General features: G+C 44.3%; 2 protein-coding genes across 5 annotated transcripts in view; both read right to left on the reverse strand.

Annotated features, from left to right (window-relative positions):
* The window catches only part of PlexA (plexin A), a 208,683-nt gene extending 191,011 nt beyond the window's left edge, over positions 1 to 17,672 (reverse strand). The window contains exon 1 of one of the 4 annotated variants that reach the window (XM_086979996.1): positions 16,484 to 17,672. The gene's annotated coding sequence lies outside the window, so the exon portion shown is untranslated. Of the gene's footprint in view, positions 1 to 9,239; positions 9,570 to 14,850 lie in introns of those variants that run through there. The other 3 variants (XM_086979995.1, XM_022795233.2, XM_022795239.2) reach the window with 3 other exon arrangements.
* LOC147757873 (uncharacterized) lies at positions 9,714 to 14,834 on the reverse strand. The gene is made up of 5 exons (XM_086979997.1): positions 14,106 to 14,834; positions 13,494 to 13,702; positions 11,695 to 12,327; positions 11,343 to 11,479; positions 9,714 to 10,858 (listed from the first exon to the last, which is right to left on the reverse strand). Exons 1-3 carry the CDS (start codon positions 14,228 to 14,230, stop codon positions 12,275 to 12,277), a joined length of 387 nt encoding a protein of 128 aa, XP_086836123.1. The 5' UTR covers positions 14,231 to 14,834; the 3' UTR covers positions 9,714 to 10,858; positions 11,343 to 11,479; positions 11,695 to 12,274.
* Positions 17,673 to 23,332: the final 5,660 nt, after the last annotated feature.

Below are 23,332 nucleotides of genomic sequence, written 5' to 3' on the forward strand. Positions count from 1 at the left end.
TAACACACATTCGCTACAACACAAAAGCAACCAGAAACATCTGCCAACCAGCCTCCTTAGCTTCCGCCGTTGAGCGCGTGTTTGAATCCCGCTCTCCTTTGTCCACCGTAATCACCATCTTTACGCAAAAAACAGACCCTACAGAAACCGTTACATGCAGAATACTCTGTATCTTAGATCCGAGTGAAGATCGCGTGGCAAGCGTGTTCAGGTAAGCCATTGCACTGAATTTAGCTTCTTTGTGTATTTTCCCGCCCGCTGTAGGGCATCTTCGATCGTCTGCTATTCTGATACCGGTTGCTGTAATTGGTGTTGGTGTTAATGGTAATGTTGCTATTGTGACCTTCCATTGTCTCAACGTAAATGGCGATAGCATGTTTGCAAACACCAAAAGGGTCTGAACCGTACTGAGAGAACAAAAAAGAATGTGCTATCACACGAAAAGCACAGATTATGCGGACAGTGGAATCTTCCACGCATAAGAAATATTTAGTGTTAGTTGTAGTAGTCATGGGCTTTGGTTCGAGATGTTTGTGGTAAGCTGCTCTCTCTGCTTAATAGGTTGGTGTCCAAACAGTTGAGACGCTAATTCGCTTTAGCGACTGGTTGTCAGCAATCAGTCAAACATTCAAGTGTCCAAATAAATACATACGAACTGTATGATCATCATCACCTATCGAAAAATCAGGAGGTACGTCGACGGTATAAGCAGCCGCAACAGTGAGGAAGAAGCAAAGATCGCCTACGAAAAAAGGGGGAAATGCATAGATGCTAGTCGACTCCCAGAAGAGGGCCATACATGGCACAGAAGCAACAGACACAAAACTCGCTGCTGGACAACTGCCGTCCGATGCCGCCCCTCACCTTGTTGGGACCTTCTCTACGTCTACAAAGGCCAATATCGAAGAATTCCTATTCCGAACTACGAGACGAACTTCGACAGACCTCTGCGTCGATATCTTCGGGGCCATGAAGGGAAACATTCACGCCATAGACCCATACGTTAAGACGAGAGGACACGAATCGACCATACGAAGATGCTGGCCAACAAGAAGCAGAGTAGGCCTAGGTCTCAATTTCCAAACCCCTGGTCCTTCTCTCAGAGATACATGAGCTACCAAGCGGCAAGACAAGGGCGACAACGAGGAAGGACTAGACAGATACACCTATCAGGGTTACTTGGCTGCAGCCGGGCCTTTTCTTCCACTCGTTTCTTCCTACATCCTCGTTTCTTCTCATTACAGGGGGAGCAGGGACATGAAGAGAACATTACCTTGGCTAATAGCTGGGGTACCGTCTGCGGCGCCAGTGATAGCAGTAGAAGCGGGATGCGAAGCACAACCACTATTCAATCTACTTCTTCATTCCTCTTTCTGGCTATGCCCCTTGGCGTTTCTCATCGCTTGCTTGCCCCGACGTTTTCGCAAACGATCGTACTGTCTATCTGTCGATCAGGCTATCGCACTTCGAATCGCACTTCCTATATCTAATACTCCCGCAGACTGACTTCCTTCGTTGCGATCATGATGGAAGTCTCGCCACAAGCAGCAGTACCGGCCGCGATACTATATTGCTACTATTACAACATATGGCTGAAGCAACGGCAAGTGCACTTGTATGCAGTAAAGGTATAAATTGAGTATTATAGCTGGTGGCACGACCAGTACGTCCGCGATCGTGGCGGATTCAGCGCTACCTCAACCCTTGTCTAACCCCATCGACTGTTCGTGCTCCCTATGACTATGCGATCTCGATGACGATCACGACACTATGCTAAAATGGCAATACATGAGATGGTGAAATAGCGGACGCTGCAAACTTCAACAGTGCTTTCAACGACGCCTAGTAGAATGGGGACTCATAACTCGCGCTCAGAAGATCTGTATTCCACGAGCCGACCCGTTGTAGTCCAGCAGGAGAAGCAAATGGAAAGAGGCTAGAGAAAGCATATATAGAACTATTGTGCTATGAACATTACTACAGCTATGACAGTGCTCGATTCTATACAGCGAAACCGACCCTTCCACTTCATATTACCGCGTACAAATATATAGAAGATGCCAAGACGCTCCCTGATTGCGGTTGCTCCGTGGTCTGGCTAACTTCATTGTACCTTCCACTTTTGCCAAAGCCCCTCAAACTATTGTAACGCGCTCGCAATAGTATATGCGAGCGTTTCGTCACAACGGGATGAAATGGATACGTTGAGAAGATGTGGTATGGCGTTTTTAAAACTCGCTCGTTTACAAAGTCTCGTATCCACCCTTTTTTGTTCGCAGAAGTCCGCAATGCAGCAGCATTACTTTCGCTTGCCAGTCAGTACAATTCCGTCATACGGTGGCAAACACTCCACGTCTTCCTCAACGTGATATGTAGCGTAGTGATAAAACGTGTGCTGATCGTCAGTCTTGCTTATTTTAGTATTTCTCATTGACATTGTTTCTTGGTATGTTTCCTATATGTTTCTTTGTGCATGATTTCTTTCAGCCATATTATATAGCGTAAAGATGATACGGAACCTTGGAAACAGTACGTCTTTTTCGCCTGTATGTTTGCTTCTAACACGTCCTGCGCAGTGTTGTTCCTGGTATGTTTTTCCTGTTTGGACTGGGGTAATGCATTTACTACGACTGGTGGCATTTTCGTAGTCCCCGCGCATACAGAAAACATGCCTGATTCAGAGTGAACAGTTTAAAGAAATGAAATAGAGGCAGGTCTCTCGCCTGGTGAACCACGCCCTTTCAACTCTCCTGATCCAATTTGCGTCAACAGTTGTCTTCGCTAGCGTAGTGCACGTGTACGAACGTCGGCGTTTATTTGTCCCTTTTTTTTTTGTAGTAGTCCGCATGAAAAGCCTTGCCTTTATATTTTTTCCTTAACTTACATATGTAACACGGGCGCACAAAGACCATTTGAATCGTCTCATACTCATCTAATTCAATTCGAGCCACTAGAGATATCTTTGGTCTGCCCGTTTCATCTACTAAATTGTCCTGTAGAGGCACCAGTCACATTTTTTATGTACATTCGGAAGTCTTCGCCTTTTTAGAACCGTTAAGGTTTATTCTCATTAAGCGCAAACTCTAGCTCTAACCCCAGGTACAAGTAGTCTTCTACCTCCACCTATCATCTCACTGTATAAGAACATGTATAATAGCACTCATATGAATTGGCTTAAGGATCAATATTAGAATCTATGACAAAAAGAATTCTCTTTTGTTTCCATAGTCACGAACTACTTTGAAACCTATTTTAATCAGGACTGAGGACATGTGTTTTCTTTCCGTACTATCCTACAGCATGCCCCCTTTGTCCACCTTTATCTGTATATACTACTTCAATGAGAGTCACCATTTGCCATTGCTTCCACTTTTCTTTGTATTCCATATTTATAATAGTCCCTACCAAAATAAGAAACGGCAGGTAACTGGCCCTTTACTGTCGTCATTGCATGACATTGCTCCCGCCCGTTGGTTGCAAATAGAAAAAACAGCGGGCGTAGAAAATGATCAACCCTGAGTGTAAACGACCGTACGGGTTTACAGAAAATCGGCAATTCAAAACAAATAAAACAAATATTAATGAAGGTCCTTCAATTGCTCTTGTATTTCTAAGACCTGTACAGTTTGACTATGGCTGTTAGATATGGCAAACAGTAAAGAAGCGAGACCACGCCAGGCAAAAGCTACTTTAAGGCATTTGTCTGCGAGGATTGCTTATCCAGGCTACTTAAGTATCCAACGACGAGTGCGTTGTCGGTTCCTGTAGAATGTGTACGGATATAAGAGCAGTCTAGCGGTCCTGACAGGTGCCTGCCTCGTACACGTTAAGCTATGATGCACCGATATATAACAGCGACGGAGGAAGCAAATCTAAACCGGTTTTAGGTTATCATCCATAACAAGGTACCAAATATAACAAATGAATATGTTAACCTTACATTGACTCTACACTGAATCATAAATTTCTCGATCAGCTATCGGCTGAAGATCGAATTCCACATTCTGCAGTTCTAGTGATAGCTGTGCAACTATATATAGAAACAGAAAGTACACGAAGTTTTACTGTTCCTTCTTGGTCGTTTCATGGAAAGGTTACCCAGTAATGCGTATCGCCATGTGTTATATGTATATTATTATATGTATGTAAATAGAGTGACACATCTACATACTAAAATGTCTATTTTACTTCGTTAAGTTAAATGTTAAGCGCGTGCAGCAAGGATCTTCATTCAGTTGAATCGTTAACGATAGTTGGCAATTGATCCGACTATGTATATACGTGCATGCACACGGTGAGTACTATAAATGGTGACTCATTTAGCCACATTCTCAATTGCGGCACCTATGAAGCCGTGTCATATGTATGCATATCTATGTGCGTCATACGCCATTTGGCTCTACTTTTTAAAACGAAATATCTAATGCTTTTTTTGGTCCTGCAGGAAACCACGAAGGACAAACAGCCTTCGCATTCCGGCAGCGCTCTTCCATTACTCTCTTCTGACGTCTTTCTCATCACGGTTGTGATCATTACCATTGTCATAAGCATTTCAATCTTCTTTGATGACATTTCAGCGATATCTTATCAGACGCAGCGCGACATTGGACAATCAGTCACTTGCGTCGCTAGCAATGGTCGAACCGCTTTTGCTATTGCTTCACTGCTACAGCTGATACTGCCCTTCGCAACCAACTGACTGCTAGCTACAATTCAATCTTGAGCGCAGTTCGCTGTACGCAGTATATATATATATATATATATATATATATATATATATATATATTACTGGTGAACAGCAGCTTTAGGGGTGGTTTGCCCGTTTTCTTCCCAACATTGTTCGCCGGCAACAACCCTTTCTTCGCTGCTGCGGCCGAACTCAACGGAACCCAATCGACGGAAGCAACTCACCCAGGCAGCATTTGCAAGATGGGCGCATTAATGCGCTGACCGTGCTGGACTGGGTTGCTGGCTGGTCCGGTCCAGCCCAGCCAAACTCCCGATCCAGCACCCCAACAATGCCAGCAAAATGACGGTGGCAAGTCCACTCCGGTGGGAGCGGGGCGCTGCGTCATGCGTTCTCTTGCTGCCTGCCTTCGCGAGTGGCTGTGTTTTCGAACGATCAGAAAAACAACGACGATGGCGATGTAAGCGAGTGGCGGACATGGGAAGCCTCTTCCTCAAAGCGAGGACGGAGGGAGCAATTTGGAACACGGCGCCAGGAAGGAAGCGAGAAGAGTGAAAAACAAAAACGATTTTCCCTTCTCTCGCAGCCCATTTTCTTTGGCCATGAGAAGGGCTTTCATTGTAGTGTTGCTGCTGGTGGCTGCAATAGCATATGTGACAATAGCGGTGAAGACTCCTCTCGATGACGCAACGATTATCAGGATCTTGAAGTATGTCCTGAGGTTTTTCTGTTGGCAGCCCAGTTTCTACCTCCCTGCTGTGCGCCATTTTGAGGGTGCTGCCGGCTAATGTCTCAGATTTTCTAAGGTTTCCTTGCCCTCTTTACGATTCTTCAATGTAACTACCCTCAGTGGTGTCCAACACCCGTCTCTATATCGAGTGGAGCATGAGAAGTCCGGAACAAATCCAAGAACTAGCAAGGTAAACCGTGCCGAATCGCTGATGTGTTCTCCTGAGATAGCGGTTCACGACAAATACGTTAGGCGTTTCGAACAGTACCAATATGCCGTATTTGCTGATGAAAAATGGTGAGGTGTGACGTGTGGGCGGTCAACGGACGGGGCTATATAACGTTTTTTTTTCCATCTCCTCATCGTTGGCAAGTAACGAAAGACAGGGCGAGACAAGCAGTAAACAAAGCCATTGAACCCGTGCATCGTAGGTGATTTTTTTCCTGTCAGAAGCGATGGACGCTATTGTGTTAGCCCCTGAGTCGAGCCATATTTTAGCATGAAACGAGTGGAGTACGAAGAAGGCGGAGCTAATTTCCTATGATGCTTGACGTTATAACAGTGTATACGCTCAGTGGGCAAACAGCTGCAGGGCTGCTCTGTTGCAGTTGAGCTTGAAAACTTCAATGATGTGGTTTTTATGGCGTGTCGTGTAGGGGGGCATAGTTATGCTCAATGCATAAGGCACTTGGAACCTTGAAAGAAAACGTGGACGAGGTAAATTATAGCAGTATTTATGTTGTTCGTTCGTGTGTATTCATTATGCCAGGTAAGTAAGGGTAATTTCTGTATCACACAATATATATATATTTTCTAATCACGTTAATCTACGTATATCCAGCTTCAAAAGGAATTGACGAAATCCAGATGATGATTTATCAGATATTCAGCAAAATATCAGATAAGGATCTTATTCTTTAATTTTGCTTAATCTGAGCTGCTCCTACTTTCGGGTTATCTCTTTAGAATCTTTTCTGCTATTCTACCGCAGTGGAACGAACTGAAGAGCCGGCGAAAAGTTGTACTCTGGCAGCGATGCTTGCTATGAACTAACATTGCGACTTTAAGTTCTGTTTTCTCGTCTTGCATAAGACGCACCCATTTGTTTTCATTAGACCGTTGCCTTATTTCTAGTTTCAGAATGTGATCCAACCGACTCGTTTCAACTCGGAAAGAATATATGAGTTCTCTTGTTGAAGAAAACGTGCAACACTTCAAAGTACGAGATGGCACGTTGCAACGAGAAGCGATCAAAAAAGAGCAAATAAGACAAAATATAGCAGATGTCGCTGGCGTGCGTTAACCCCTTATCTCTTCACGACGTCATCGCATCGCCTGCTACAGAAATTCTTTTCGTAAAGCTATTTATCTACGGCTAACTACATGCACTGTAAAAGAGGATGGTGAGTAACTTATGGGAATCAGCTGAGCACGCTCAGCATCGCCACGCACTTGTCACAAGTTCAAGGCACCTTATGGGAGTTCATGCAGTTCTAGTTTGCGTATTACAAACGACACCTTCCACTTAAGGATTTGCTTGCCTTGCCTCCGTCTACTTTCTGCAAATGCTTTTCCCCGTTATTGAACTAGTGCCGTTTACTCTAGCATATGACTAAAATTATCGACTTGTCGCCACGATGCCTCGTGGCTGGCTCAAAGCTCCTCGAAGCCGTCCGGACAAAAAGAACATTGATGGTCGTCGAGGAACATCGGTGTCATTACGCCAGGTCGCCAACGATAGTATTTGGGGTTTCTTTGTTTTACGCGTTTTTTTTGCCTCAAGGTTATTTTCGTTCGTAAGCGACTAAAATCAGGCAAATCTCCTTTACAATGCTCAACTTGCTTCGCGATGCGACCTCTTCAAGCCCATTTTAAATAGGAAGTAATAGCACAACAAGACGCTCAGAGACGCTGGCTTAGTTTGGTATTTGTGCAAGTGCCGCTATGCTCGACCTCACGCTTTGTCTCATTCGGTTTAGATCCACCTGCAATGCACGCAGTGGCACGTACCATCTACGATAACCAAAGGTCCCCAAAGAACCCTCCTGCGGAGCTCCACCCATTTTGACAATTTAACGATTCCCAAATGGCGGAGTTGCCGCTTTACTCACAAAGTTGTAGCTATATTATCGTCTCTGCCATACAGCTTCCATCTCGCCCATCATCAGTAGTACAAGGTTGTGTCAGAACACATCGATAACTAGTATTGTCGCCCATGTGAAGTGTAAGAAAAAAAGCAAAACATAGAAGATTACATTAGGAATCAACTGGAACCTACTTGAAGGTAGATTCAATGGGTTTCGATAACAGCAATGTCTACAATACCCTCAAACTAAAAGTCTGAGAAGCCCCCAGTTCCCAATAACAAAACAATAGGCAAACGGAGAAGAAATGCGGTTAGCTAAAGACAATACGAGATGGTGTATTTCATTCGATAGCGACGCGAAAAGTTACACTTGTGACTTTTCATGTATCCGAAGACACAAGAAAACTCTTGTTGACTGCTCACGTACAGAGCTCCGAACGCACCATCATACGGTGTCGGGTTTAAAACCCAGCTTACACTCATCATTTTTTCAAATCGTTATTATTATTTAGACTTCAGGCCAGTAGCAGAGCAAACAGCAACATACTTTCTGCTCATACTGTATTCGAAATTGATCCCATCTTGCCACAGGCATTACTTTCAGTCGCATGGTATTAGTAAAATGGGAAGCCACCATACGGCGATGTGCAGTCGTAAGTTGAGCTAAGTAGAAATCTGCTCTGCTATTTTGCATGAACAAACTTTAGCTGGATACTTTACATTATCGTAAATAAAACTACCGTATAATAACCACCGCGTGCAAGCAACACAGACCATAGAATAAATACAAGTTTACGCCTATATTAGCTATTACGATTGTCAGCGAGAAGACTAAATGTAACGTGCGTTCGGTAAGTGGATGGAGAAGCGCGGCCGTTTCAAGCGGACTAACGCCAGCCACATGTATCTAAAAAGTATTATAATGCACTCTCCAAAACAATTTCGGACGACCCAGTGTTTTGCGAAACACATCAATACAAATCGTATGAGACCCAACAGCCGCACCTAACATGTTCGCAGGACAACTGGGCGTTTCCGATGATCTCATGGAGAGATTTCTAATGGCCAAGTTACGATTATATCAATAGCCTGCCTCCCCGTCCCAAACAAATTATGATATTTAATCATCGAATGCGCTGGTTGCCGTTAGTTTGACAAAGCCTGTAATGTATCGTATAATGTGCACATTTCTATTTATAAAAGTAAAATGACTCGGATCAAATAATGACTATAGTAACAGGGCAAGCAGAGACGTAAATTGCTTGTTCAAACATTTTGTTAGTCCGAACAAACAAGAGGGTCAATTCAATGTACAGGCAACTAATTATAGTAGTTATTACTAGTAGGTGTTTAAGTGATTAATTTTGTCCAATGGTAATTCGTATCCAACGGTTTCTTCACTGATGCCAACCGAATTTCCCCTATTGCGTTCTCCAGTAATCTTTCGAACAACTTAGGTTCTTCGTGTAACGCACTAGTATTATACGTCCGATCATTTAACGGCTGTATGTGTGTTCTTGCACGATACGGTGAACATAAAATGAGCCGTATATTAAAAATAATGCCAATGATGGTGACTATTGTTACCTTAACTTAATTTTTATATCTAAATACTATTGCTTTCGCTGTAGGGTTTCGTTATGAACTTAGACAAATACTTCTTTGTTTACGATGCCATCGTTTCAATTATGACCGCAACAGCGATCTTTCATCGATGACTAGTTGCCACCACTTACCGACTCGTTCGCGTTAAACCTGCCTGTCTCGCTCGGCGCCTGCTGTAACGCAATAGCTGAAGAACCGATAGCAAAAGCAACGATGAGAGCTCCTACCGGTGCAGCCACCTCTGTTGCCATTATGACGATGACAGCCAAAGGACACTTCACAACGCTACAGAAATACTTCTGCACTGAGTCACCAACAGCATCATCATCATCACTGATTCAGCGCGAACGAACGCCTGCTAACGGCGTTTGCCACGCTACTGGCTACCGCCCTCGATGTTCGCGGCCACTACCCCGCCCTTACGTAAGCGGCTCACCAGCCGAGAACATAGTCAATAATAACGAACGACATAAACATACATAGTTAAAATATGGCCAGTTATTGTTTTCAGTATGAATAATGGCTATTAATCGTAAAGGTATATTTTCCTCGATTCCTATAATCGATCGGTTATTGTCGGTCTCGCTATTCACGTATATATACAATTTACAAGGTTATGCCTGGATGACTACATTGATTTTATTATCAAAGTAACCGAGCGCAGTATGTTTGTGCTTATTACTTTCTAATTATCAACAATATTATCGAAATCTATATCTGGTACTGTTGCAATACTGTTACACATTTCTTTTTAGACCTTCCGATACATGCTTATGCTTTTTGTTGCTTTACTGTCTCTCTCCGTTCATTTGTTTACGGACCAGATTTTCGTCTGCCTCCATACGAACAACTTTTTTTTCTACCGCAGTTTCCTTTCGTTTCATCCCAGTTGGGTCGTAATGCTCTCTGCATGTCCTACTGCTTGCTCTTTCTCAATCTCTATAGAGTAATTGTACTTTGTAGCCACTTTGCTCCCGCTGCAGCCTTGTATTAGTGTGTATGGCCGTGCGAGTGGCTCTCACTGCTGCGGTCACTGCAAATTTTCCTTAGCAGAATTCTATCTCGCTATTTTCGTTTGCATACTCTCTCCGCCGAGCGTAAAGATTAACTTAAGTCGTTCGCGCAGACTCAATAGAAGCGACAGCAGCGCACCGCGCATCAGTACGAGCGAGCGTCAGTGGCTCAATTGGTTCCATTGCCCGCCGGCTAGCAGAAAGTATATCATTGCTCAAGGCAAAGTTGATAGCCGCTCAATAGTGCAGTGGCCTTGCAGAGGATGCACGGTGGAATGCCGCAATCGATTGCGCGCTATCGTTGTGGACAACAACGAAAAGCGGACGAAAAGCGGAGGCTTTCAAGACAAGATGGCCAGTTTGTCAGTCCTCTACCACTCGCGATACACCATGATCATCTATCGATTGCTTACGCGTTTCGTGCTTCACGCACCCAATATTATTAAGGGATACATCCTTATACCCCACAGGGCGTCACCTGCACTATAACGTTGGCTTGCGTTGAAATCTATGTCTTTGCGGTACGGTCGACTGTAGAGCAGAATTCCTCTTAGTATGAACGGCTTCACGTAAACTATACGGGCTTCCAATAAAGCGTCCAGAAAAACAGACGATCATGACCAGACGAAAAAACTGTATGGTAATTTTGTTGCGAGACTATCTAAAACACGCTTGCTCCACTCGCTTAACTTTGCGAAAGACACGCTATCCTGAAAGAATCGACCTCAAAGCAAAGTCTTTGCGGAAAGAGAACACTTCGTTAGTTTGTATGTTTATATCAACAAGATATTCACTAATAATATGTATTCGTTCATGAGCATATGCTAGAAAGCTATGTATTTACGGGCTAGTAATATATAACAATCGATTACTGCTATGTCACCTATTAAATGCATCTAGCTTTTCAATATTTAGCAAACACATGATGAACTGTTTCCTAGGACGATTCAGATTCTATCTACTTTTACACAATCGATGTCAAACAAACAGAGATAATTTGAGGATCACGGAATAGACGCTAGTGTTTCATGCAAGCGTTCCTGTTTCTATTGTGTCGAGCCCTGCATGTTGGCTACGCATTATTAAAATACCATGGTCATTTAAAAAGTGCTTTCGGCATCATCAAGGTTTACTTCGAAGGAAAAAAAAAGAGCTAAATTTATACCTCCCACCCGCCCAAATGGTTCCCTCACTTCGAATACAAGTAAGCTTCGAGCTCACCCTCAGGATGCTTCAGAACATCTTGCTGTCGTACTCAAGACTCTGGTATCTTGCATTTGTGACGAACAGTTACGCTGACCATCAATGACCGAAATCCCATCACCGAGAATTCGTCTCCCCAACCCAGTCTTGTTCGGCTGCCAGGACAGAAGAACAAACTGTTTTGTTTAAAAGTATGGGGAATCCCTGGAATTCTTAGACGGCATCAGATTCTTCGTGGACGTTACCTGGCTATTTCTTCAATGGAAACTTATACTATTTCGCTATTTAGTGCCCGCTGTTTGTCCAATGTTCATACAAGTACCATTTCCTTCCCTAGCTGCCAGACACTTTTTTTTTTATAAATACGCACCTTTTCCACAGCAGCTATTAACTGTTCCAGTCTCCAGTGACAAACAATAGCGGCATTTTTAGCGTCAGAACAGGCAATATCCATACCACGCGGAAAATAGGTCTCCTCTATTGCTGGTAGTGTAGCGCTAGCGATGGCAATATACAATTAACCGTAACCAAATTATCTACTATTGTATTTGGGCAAACGCGTTCTTCCGTCGCTACTCGCTTCTCGTTTTAGCCGATAACCTTTCGGGTAATAGGATGCGCCTTAGCCCGTCGCACCGCGCGGAGCCCAAACGGTCGGCGCTCGTTCGACGTACGCAATCGACCATTACGCAAAACCAGAGGTCCACACAGTGTAGCGGTAGCAGCAAGCCAGACCCAACGCAGTCTTCATCTTTCGTCGTGGATCAGCTACGATTCAAGAAGATACTTCCAACAGCGGTGGTCTGTTATTGTTGTTGTTGGTAAGACAAACCATTGGGCAAAGCAACAAGCGAACAGAGCCTCACTAGGAAGAAAAGACGACTACGCAGGAAACGAAAATAGCTGACCGCTTTCTCGCTCCACTGCGATCGACTGCCGTTACTTGTATTCTATGCCACAATACCATTGTAGATCGACGAGCTGGCGCTGTGTAAGAAGTGAACTGCTGATAAAAATAATTGAAAAGTATATACATCGCAAAATAATAATTAAGTGAAGGGTAGATCATCCACGGGGGCACGAGAAAGCATAAGATGTTAGGCGTAAATTTAGATATGTACAAATTTCTATTATTGGAGAATCTGTGGCTGACTTGTTACGATTTGTACGGTTAGACGTGCAGGTTGGGAAATAAGTGTCTTGACAATTTAGAGAAATCACTTGAGAGACTGAGAACTTCATTTTGCATATGCACACATTATATGTATGTTAAGTGACATTTTTCAAACCGTCGACGAACTCATGACCCATCCTGCGTAATATGACAGTGAGCGAGTGCCAGCTTGATTAAATAGGTTTCGTGTCCCCTTTAATATATAACATAAAACACGCTGGCATAACATTTGCCCACTTAAATTTTTTTTTTACATAAAACTGAGCTGACTGTGGAGACAATTTTACTTAAGCGATTTATGCCGCGACAGCATCAGTCCGCAGCAATTTGCTAGCTAGCAGGCTAGCTGATGAGGCACGTCAGAACAGAAGACAGCCCGCTTTCACCATCAACGCCATAACCAATACAACAGATATGATCCCACCTCCAGCGGTGGAAGTACGGCTCTAAATATGCATACACACATGTTCAATCGAGTCATAAGCAACAACAGGCTTATGTTTTTACTATACCGTTAACGATGTTCCCAACCGCTCTACCTAACTGTTGCTACGACTCCAACCCTAACCCCCGTTTTTATTCCAGCACCGCAGAAGCAGGAATCAGGGACTCCTCCACAACGACCGCTGTTAACCAGAACTCCGCTTATGGTCAGATGCTCACGGATAAAAGTCAGCCTTCCAGAGTATTCTGCATTCAATATTGTTTCTCCACCTGTCTTGTGACATGTTCATCACACTGATCTCTCACCCACTAAGACCGTTGCTGCGATACCGCTGTCGTACGAAAGGCCGGTAAGAAAGGACATAGCAAAATGCATCCTGTTTGGTTATATCTGCTAACCGAGAGAAACGATGCATTAGAAGACATATGACACAAAAAAAGAAAAATAAGACACACTAAACCCCGTTTCCCTTGCCTTTCTACCCCTGAAAGCGTGTGCTGTCCTGCAACTCGTAAGCATCATCAGCATCTATAGCGATATGACACCGAACTTTTCGATGAGTGGAGGAGAACACCATGGGATAGCCACGACGAAACCTTTTGCCGATCAACTGCTAAGGGACAATGTTTATCCAAAAGATTCTTCCTAGAGATCGTTGAAACTCCAGTCGGGACGGCGCACTCAACTTTACTACAGGTCCCAATGTTGTACGGACCAAAAGTCGTATCACTGAACGTTAGTAAATTCAGCGTGCGTCGACTGCAATATATAATACAAAAGTAAATTCCGTTTATTAAGTGGTTAGGGTGCTTGCAACACTGTTAAACTATCATAACCGCTTTCACAAGCTACACGTTGGTATTTAGCCCGCCTGTACATGCGACGACGCATCTGCCTGATTTCGACCATTTTTTCGATGAATAGGTTCACTGCAAATAATCAGCGCGTTTTTCGATAATACGTACATGCATATAACTTATAAATCCGTACATTTTGAATAAGCTGTAATCCCTACATGGAGTTTGGTCTAATTATGTACAGTTCAAACGAATGAGCACCGTCTCAAACTAAGCCTGGTCCCCCCTTTTTTCCCCATAGCAATAGCAGTCGTCGGTTCACTTCTATATCGGTTTGCCACTTGGAGCACTATGATGCAACTGACCGAACGGCAGTGGTCGCCATGGCGGGCTGACAAGTAGGGCTTCGTGGTAAGCGCCGCACAACAATCCAGGACCATACTTGTCGGGCTTCACTTTGAATTCGACTTCCAATCACTATATGCGACATAGCAGCATCTCCGGAAGGCTACAGCTTGTCTATCCATTTAAACGACGTCATCTAGTAATCGAGTGCGCCAGCGCAGAACAAGCTGATTCACTTTTACGGGATCGCGCCGCTCTCTACGTACTGACACGCAGATTGTCAACCTGCGGCAACGTTAGCTAGATCCAACCAGCCACAGACATGCCCCAGCACACACACGCAAAGCACAACCGCAACAGTTCGGCAGAATCTTGTGGAACAGATGTGTTAGTCAGGGAATCAACAGCAGTAGTTTTTCACTGGCCGATTCTGCCGTTCCCGTTGCTCACACAACTCTTATGTACACCAAACAAACAACCGTCATATTAGCTCACCGACGTTAAGATTGGCCAGCATTATGGACCACCGGTAGCAAAAACCTTGCTTTGCTGCTAGCCTCGACCCCCCCAGGGACCTCGCTTCCTTACACTATTGCAATGGATATTGACCTAGTAGGAGGGCAAACTGGGAGCTGGCAGGACGAGGCATGTGCTTTTCTCGTCCTGCTGCCTGATGTCGTTGTTCAGTTCCCTGAAATTACGCCCTTCCGCCTCAATGATTATCCCCACAAGCATAGCAAACACTCTGTAACCCCTACTACATACCTCCGACCACTAAGACGCTTCACCGTCCGTGCAGCCATGGCTGTCTGTCCCGTCAGCCAGCCAGTTAGCGCTCGTTGTTGCCCTATGTCTTCAATAATAATAGCACCGACACGGATCGATTTTGGACGTTGTTAAACGTGTTACCAACACTACCACTACTTCAAACCGAAATCACACTCATACGTACACTCACCGCACACAAACACAGAGGGCTAAAATTCGTGATTCAATCGAATACAAACAACACAGCCTGCTAACCATCACTGCTTCGTCGGCCGAGTTGATGAAGTTTTCCGCTGATAGAATCGCAGGTGCTATCGCTGCTGCTGCTGCTGCTGCTGTTGTAATGTTGAGATTTTTTAAATATGAAATAACGCACGAGACCGACAGGATTAGCTGTTGCAGGCAGCGCTAGTGTAGTATACAGATGAGAGCATTAACCGTTCGTTTCATACATCCCGTCAAGGTAACGAACGAGACAGAGTTTCTCTCAGTCGAATATTTTTGGCACTATTAACAGTGGCGGCAGTGCCACTAATGAAGCTAGTACTTCTGACGTCGTCGGGGTAGTTATCCTGTGCTCCTAGCGACGTTACTGAGATCGTATCCCCTACGGCAGAAAGGGGAACAGACTGGGTTTAGCTGTTTCGATTTCTCTGGCTAGAATTCGTTCAGTATCCGTATTCTCACACGCTTACACCAGTGAGACAGACACGCTCACCCGTAGCACGGTACCGCACTCTCTACTAACGCGAGTGCCGCCGTTCAATAAAATTGCGATTCCTACTGCCGTCGTATCCGCCACGACTGGAAACTAGACACACTTCGTCTATTTGGTAACATTAGTCGTCAAAGAGCGATCGTCTCCGCCGTCGCCACATCTTGGACAACAGGAAGGAAAATTCAAGGGGATTTTTTGCTCAATAATTACTCGCACTTCGCTGCTGGCCCTGCTGAGGTCTCGTCTACCATTTCAGGTGGACACCCAGGCGAATCGACTCCCGATTCTATCCACCTAGCGGCAGCAGCAGCGGCAGCGGCGGCGACGACGACGACGACGACGACGACGATGATGCTGGTGGCAGCAGCAGTAGCACCATCAGCAGTAGCAGCAGCAGCACATAAAGTCCGACGCTTTCCCAACCGCCATCAGAGCCACTACAGTCAAACCAGCATTTCTGTTTACATTCGCCCAATCCGAAACCAGCCGCCACACTTCGCTCCGCATAGAAGCTATGCTGGCGCCCTCTGTCATAGAAAGTTCGCTCGGACCAAAACGCCGCCCATGAAATACATACAGCCAAACACAAAGATGATTTGAGACTTGGAACGAGAAAAATACGAGTGAGAGAAGACGACACAACGCCGGTAGCGGCAAAAGACAGGCGGCTATTATTTTACAACAACTAGCTACACTCAAGGCGATCACTATTTGCGGGTTCTAAGCAATTACGGCACGCTCGGCCGCCGCTGTTCACTATAGATCCACGTTTCGAGTTTTACGTCCGGCACCATCAGCAAGCATCGCTCGGAACGGCTGCCTGTTTCTAGCACAAAGCAAAGTGCGTCTATGCCCGGATTTGAACCTATACCACCACTTGCCCTAAGTCCATCACGCAAACACGTTACTCACTGCGCTATCATAGGGGCCGTCGTCTTCACTGCAACAGTCAACCAGGTAGCAAGCAACATGGCTCAATTCCGCTTCTCCGTACCATAAGAAACAGCAACAGCAGCAGCTGCGAGCCCGAACGACCACAGCAGCAACAGCAAATAATTTAACGGCACAAGGGACTCAACAAAACAGGAAAGGCATTGGCCGCTAGCCGACGATTCTTTCGTTTGGCGGTACTGGTGGGGGCCGCAGCGGAAGCAGCAGCAGAAGTAGCGACCAACAAACGGAGCAATAATGGTGGACAAAGAGTGAAGAGTCTGTCTCTTCACTCCGCTCGATCTCTGCTGCTAAAGTGGATAGATGCGGTGGTTAAGGCCCGATCCTGTGTTCGTCATGGGACTCTCGCATCTATGGACATAGGGGTTTCTTTTGCACTGAATGTGTAAAGCACTACGCAGGCCACGTCGAATGGAAAGAGGTGCTGTTAGCAGACAGCGTGGTTAGTAGCGGCAGTTATAATGTAGAGTAAAGGAGCGCGAAGGAAAAAAGCGCGGGGTGGCGCAGAGCACGAATGACGCGCGGATAGTTTTCCAAATCGGGTTTTGAGATAATGATTATATATGGGTGATCGTTTTTCTATAAGAGTTAGTTGATTTGTTGAGAGCTGGAAGCGACAATGCACGAGAACTACGTTATAAATTCAATATAGGCATACGCGTGTACAGGTGGTGTTGACATAAGTTGTCTTTACTTTCAAGCGCTACATAAGTTTCATGTATCGTCGATATGGAGAAATTTGTATACAAGAATAGCAAGATTGGTGTATGTCAACTAGGTATTGTTAACCACATAGCTATTACAAAGCATTGCGTCAGGTCAAATGTACTACACTGAACGCGTATAAAATAGAAATGTTTTCTTAGTCAACCATAGCTGTATCCTTCCGCGTCTCTTACCAGTTTCATGGTTGGTCCTATCTGGCCCCCAGCGTATTGTGTTGCAGAGCACCATCACATATTAGGCCATCTATTACGAATCAATAAATAACACCGCAACATTGCGCAAGTATTAGTCATATTACCCTAGGTAGCGAGGAACGTTGTGCTATCGTCAGATATCGACCCCATGCCTACTTGCCAGCTATTAGTGAAGCAAAACTGTTCCAGCTTATCCGGATGTCAACTTACTTTTGCCTTCTTCCCCTCATTGCCCCACACTTCCCTTTCCCTTCCGAATACCCCAAAGGACCTCAACTTGAACGTGTGTAAGCAACCCTCCACTCTGGCGCTACGTGTTCATAATGATAATCCTTTTAGAGTAACTAGCTTGTGCAATACTGAGTGATAACAAGTCTGCTTCGTGTCATCATTGGTATAGTATACGTATACATACGGTGTGCGGCATGCTCTGTTCTATCCGGGTTGGCGGGCAAGCATTCGTTAAACTACTGGCTTCAGCGACGTTTACTAGATATAATAATGTAACTGACTAAATTTACGTAATATAATAATACGCGGTGCACAGACACGAATTATGTAAAATTATACATACTTAGCCGATATATTGGCTCCCTTGCTTTCTTTGTCATGAACTGCATCGCCCCACCCATAGGGGCAACATTACTTAATTTGTTTTACTGTGATTCCCAGCCTTGGAATAAGCCAAGGTAAGTCATTTTTGATAAATCTTCGGAATAAGTTGGCCCTTGAAAGGGGCAACCTTGACCCATCCAGTCCAGCATCTCGCGTTCGTTGTTATGTGGCACCAACCGGCTAGATAGAATATTAGCATTTGGCTAATTTTACCAACGGTCATTTATAAACCTGAAATTGGCAGCAACTGCGGGCACTCAGGTAAGATCCTAAACGGTAAAACAGCTGACCTAGGTGAAAAAATATTTCTTCAAGTCGTGTTAACAGTTTTTGAATATCCTTATAGTTAGAATATATCTGCTTTGGAAAAAACTATGTACTCTTTTACAGTATATACAGCAGTTCGCATAGATAGGTCCGCTTGCCACCCCCAGCAGCAATAGACTTGTCTTTAGTACCATTGACAGAACTCAGGTTATGGCCGCTATTTCGAAAAAACGTCATGTTAGTGTGTAAAAATGGACGATAACCACAAAGTGTTTCATATTATGGGTGTTTCAAAATCCCTGCACCGCTTTTAGATCAATCAAGCACAACGCCATTCGTAGAAGATTTTTTTTTTAGAAAAAAATGCGAATGAGGAATGTTAGCGCCACACAAAGCAAATGCTGGTAAAGCTGTAGCAGCTTTTTTGTACTTGATTAAATAAATGATTAAAAATTTCTATATCAATCATCACAATAATAAACGTTTTATGTAGTGTCTAACAGATCAGTTGAAGGGAAAAAAAAACTCTACGACTGAATTCTCTTCTGCACTGTGAAATAAAAGCAAGCTATTTTCGAGATACATAATATCCCTATATTAGCCTTACTTTCATCTAACTACACAAGCTGCTATAAGCAAAGACTACATAGATAACCATAAACAAACACAATGGCCAAATATAGAACAGTTGCTCGTCGTCGATGTGCCTGTCTCCAATATCTATGTACTCTTATATACAAAACGAAAAATCCGTACGACAACATTGGCAGAGATACGAGATAGCTGTTACTCGTCGCTGCCGTCGTATCCTATCGCCTTGCTCGATCACTGCCACATGACGCGTTATCCATTTTCTGCGATTCTCCGACGTGGATTCACCCAGTTGGTAGTAAGCGAAGCGGCTCAATCGAGGTCACTGCCAGCTGATAAGTTCGTATAGGGGTGCAGTGATGACGTGTTGGCCAGCGAGACTTTCGAATTGGTGCAGCTTCGATACTAGTACTCTATGATAATAAAGTAGTGTGTTTATTTCGATGAAAGTTTGCAATCCGCAAGGTAGTACAAGTTCGAGACTGAGCATAGACGTATTATCTGTTCTGCTGGAAGAAGCCGCTGGGCCGTCCGAAGCCATATCCAAGGGAAGTAGCAACTTGAAATATTAGCAGAAAATAAAATTAAATTTGATATCAAGCGTGCCTACACTCTGTTGCGTGTCCGGAAGTAGCCTGTTAAGCAAGGCTTAACGTTAGAAATCGTAGAAAAGCTCAAAACATCTGGGCTGTTATCAACGAATGGACAGATGCACGAGCCATTCGTTGAGGGATCAACCTGCTGAAGGACCAACCGCTATTGCCATTAGCCGCCCAAACGACCGCCGTTAGATAAACACCATTCACTTTCTGTAGCCGACGATCATACGACAAGATCCACCTATGCTCGTTAGGCGTATTCAGCAAGGATCTGTAACAACTGTGGCACGTAGAACGGCTATACCAATAGTGACTGTAGTGGTACCTAATCATTCGAGCTTAGCACAAAGCTTCCTAAGACGGGCGCTATAGTATAAGCGTACAGCATTAGCTATGTTCAAGTACAGCCTGATATGTTGGATCGCGTACTGTAGAACGGTCCGTTATAGGATCATAGGCGCATTAGGGGGTCCCCTATTATCGTAAGCATATTACTGAATGATTATTATTTCACTGCTCTGTTTGTCCTCTCGGATCCGACTGATCTTCGGTTTGAGACCAATCTCTAAACACTACAGGAGCAGGAAAGGGGGAGCATATCCGCGCACGAGAATAAGCCCGTATTACTGTTGCCACGATTAGTCTACACCCAAATAAACGTTTAGGCTGTCTGCTTATTTAGGCATACCCCTGCATTGAATGATGAACGAGAAATACTACTAGTCTGAACTAAACCCGTTTCGCGGAGATTTCGAGACTCACGGCGTTTGCCTGCCATGTCCAACCCAGCGCTAACTCTGAAACACTTTTGTTCATCTCTAGTCACTAGTTATCCCACCGTGGGGTCTTTTCGTCCATCGGCTATGGCACACATTGCTGGCACTAACAAAGAGGTAAAAATTTCAATAAAATCAGTAGCCTTTACGAAAACGAGGAGAACAACAAGCAGCTTTTCCTAGAGTGGCGACAGCCGGAGAAAGCCTGGCCTCTAGACTGATCACTATTTAGGCTAGCGAGCATGAACCGTAAGGCTAAAAGGACCAAAAGGTTTTCTTTTTCCAAACGTTCAAGCATCAAACAATATATAGATGGAATGTGATGGAACTGGTGGCTGAGACTTCTAAAGTGATGTTTGTTTCTACCGGGCTACGATAGATACGATATACAAATACTATGACTAACGCATCTGACGGAATAATTCGGTAAAGCATAATAGATACGAGCATTGGCCAGACAGACAAAATGACGTAGAAACAAAAGACCGTGCACAGGGGGCGGACATGGAATAGATAAAGCAGGCGCAAATAGGGAACGCACACACAAACATGAAAATAGACAAACAAACATCATAATTACGAAGTCTACGAAGCAGGGTCGTCTCCAAGTATCCCGGTATACGAGAGTGTATCCTACCATATACCAACTAACGGAAACGCTATGTGGCAATATTCTGTGAGGTTTGTTCTTATCGATTTGATTGTATTATTATTATTATTATTATTATAAAACGCTTATATTTATAGTATTATTTTATTCACTTAATCTCGTCACAGATGCTGTGCTAAACTACGACGTTAGGATAAAAGGGATGCTTCATTTTTCAAAGGATACCAACCGAGGTTTTATCAGAAGGTACAAATTCGACGAATCGATGTAAAATGATTATAGCGCTTGACGATTGAGTGACGCAAAAGGATTTCATCAATACGAGCACCCGCTGCTGAAACTATCGAGCTTGTATCCCACCTATCGTGGAAATCAGATGCGTGTATATAGTTAACTTAAGACTAGTCCGTATCTGAGAATCTTCCCAAATATTATTCACTTCTAACGTATGCACCATTCGTTCATTTACATGACGCGCCATATAACTTGGAAGCAAGATAGATTTTATGATCTTATAAAGTTTATGTGGTAGTTAACGCCTATAATACAAGAAAGGAAATGTCACTTGTTATTTTGAAAGTAGTTCATTTTCTGTGTTTAATAAAAACAAACGTATATATATGTTTTTAGAAGGATCGTTCAAATTCGTCTGATCATATGCTAACCATTATAACAAAACTATAACTTAGATTAGCAGATAATTATATACACGCCACACACGTTCTTCACGTCACGTAAAAATTCTTTTCAAAACGACCCAATTGCCGCTCGTCACTACATCTTCATCACAGTTATTTATGTTTGTAGGTTGCTTTCTAATTTCGTCGTACGAGCCCCTGCCGTAAAAATATGCTACTTACTTTCAACGGTCCTGACCCCATGATAACATCATATTGGATTAGGCCTAAATATCTTTGCGATGGTGCGATATTATTTCAATTTCTGCAACCTGTCAACAGCTTCTCCTGACTTCTATTCAGCCTCAGCTGCATCAGCTATGGCTCGAACTATAACAAGCATAAATCCATTGCCGTCAGCTATCTAACGGAACCCAATCTCCAACTAGCTATTATGAAGTATTCGCAGCATCAGAAACAAAAGTTGTAGTAGGCATAGAAGCAACATCAACTATATTACCCCCAACACCCCTGGCATTTGGTGACCGCCATGTACACTATTCTCGTCAGCGTCTTCGCTTTAGTTGCCACTGCTACGGCCAGCGCAGTAGTGCCGGCAGCAGCAGCAGCAGCAAAGACAAACTCGTCGACGGCATTTAAAGAAGAAGAAGAAGAAGATATGACGCTGCGTCGGTTCCACTGCACCTCGTCGTGGGTCCGACCGATCGCTATGACCGTTGGCGCTGCATGCTACTGTTCTAGGTTATACTATGATTGTTATTTCTACAGCTCCAAAGCTTTTTACCACGGCTGCCTCTACGTACCGCCGCTGACGCTCTCGCTATATGATTGCGGTGATTCCTTTGAGATTCTTCTGATCAGATGCGGCGCCTACTGAAGTCATTTCTATCTCAATAACGGCAGCTGTAGTAACAGCTAGACGGGATAGCAAAAGTTATCCGGCCAGTCGAAACTAACTAGATTTCTGCTAATCGCCCTACCTAACTCATCAGTGATTTGTTTGAGGATTTCTTCATGCTGTTGCGGAAGTTCGCCGTCGCGCCGCTGTCAACAGCGGCAGAACGGCTTTCAGTGGGAGCGGAACATCGTCTGTTATAATATTATAGCTGTACTTTTATGTTGTTGCATTTGTTGTTTGGATTGGTGGGTGTGTTATCCCTCATCCGACCCATTGAAAGCGCATAGGATCGGCTGTTCGTTACAAGCTGATGAAATCACGTCTAGCAAACGCTAGAAATAGGACAAGGTGAGTGATCGACACTGAGAGGAGAGTTGGAGGGGTACAACCCGCTCGCGGCGAGATGCAGTCAAGACACAGCGACGGCAAATCAATTCAGTATGTCGCTCAATTCGTCCTACATTAACGCTGCTATCAAGCCGATCTTTCTGATTGGTCCTAGCCTGCGCTGTTTCTGAGGCCTATGTGATTTTCTCTGTGATGAAGCCGAGACGTCCCCGGAGTTACTTGGCTATGGAGTAGTATCTTCGTGAGTCAGAATAGAGCCTTTGAGACTGCATCCCTGTAGGCTGTGTATTTAAATTCTAGTCCTACCTGGTCTAGTCATGAAGTCGGAGAGGAGTGACCTTAGCGACAGTTACAGGAATATGGCCACCAAGTGACGGCTCTATTTGTTCAGTAGCGACTAGCGAAACCACGTTGGGCTGTACATACCATAGACGCGGCGTGAACTAAGGTAGACGTACAAATAGCAAAAGCTAGCAGATTTGGCTTACACACGACCTGATTGACCTATTGGTAACGCCACAGAAAGGCTATTAGGGGCGATCGCTTCT

This window comes from Varroa destructor, unplaced genomic scaffold, assembly GCF_002443255.2.
Source record: "Varroa destructor unplaced genomic scaffold, Vdes_3.0 BEIS01000002.1, whole genome shotgun sequence".
NCBI lineage: Eukaryota > Metazoa > Arthropoda > Arachnida > Mesostigmata > Varroidae > Varroa > Varroa destructor.

Bases quoted from the DNA above. Each gene is read 5' to 3' on its own strand.
- LOC147757873 (XM_086979997.1), bottom strand. From the start codon at position 14,230: ATGTCGCATATAGTGATTGGAAGTCGAATTCAAAGTGAAGCCCGACAA. The intron at 13,703-14,105 runs GTCAGTTGCATC...TATATATTGCAG, and splicing joins ATGGCGACCACTGCCGTTCG to TCGACGCACGCTGAATTTAC. The intron at 12,328-13,493 runs GTTCGGTGTCAT...TTTTATCAGCAG, and splicing joins TCTCCTCCACTCATCGAAAA to TTCACTTCTTACACAGCGCC.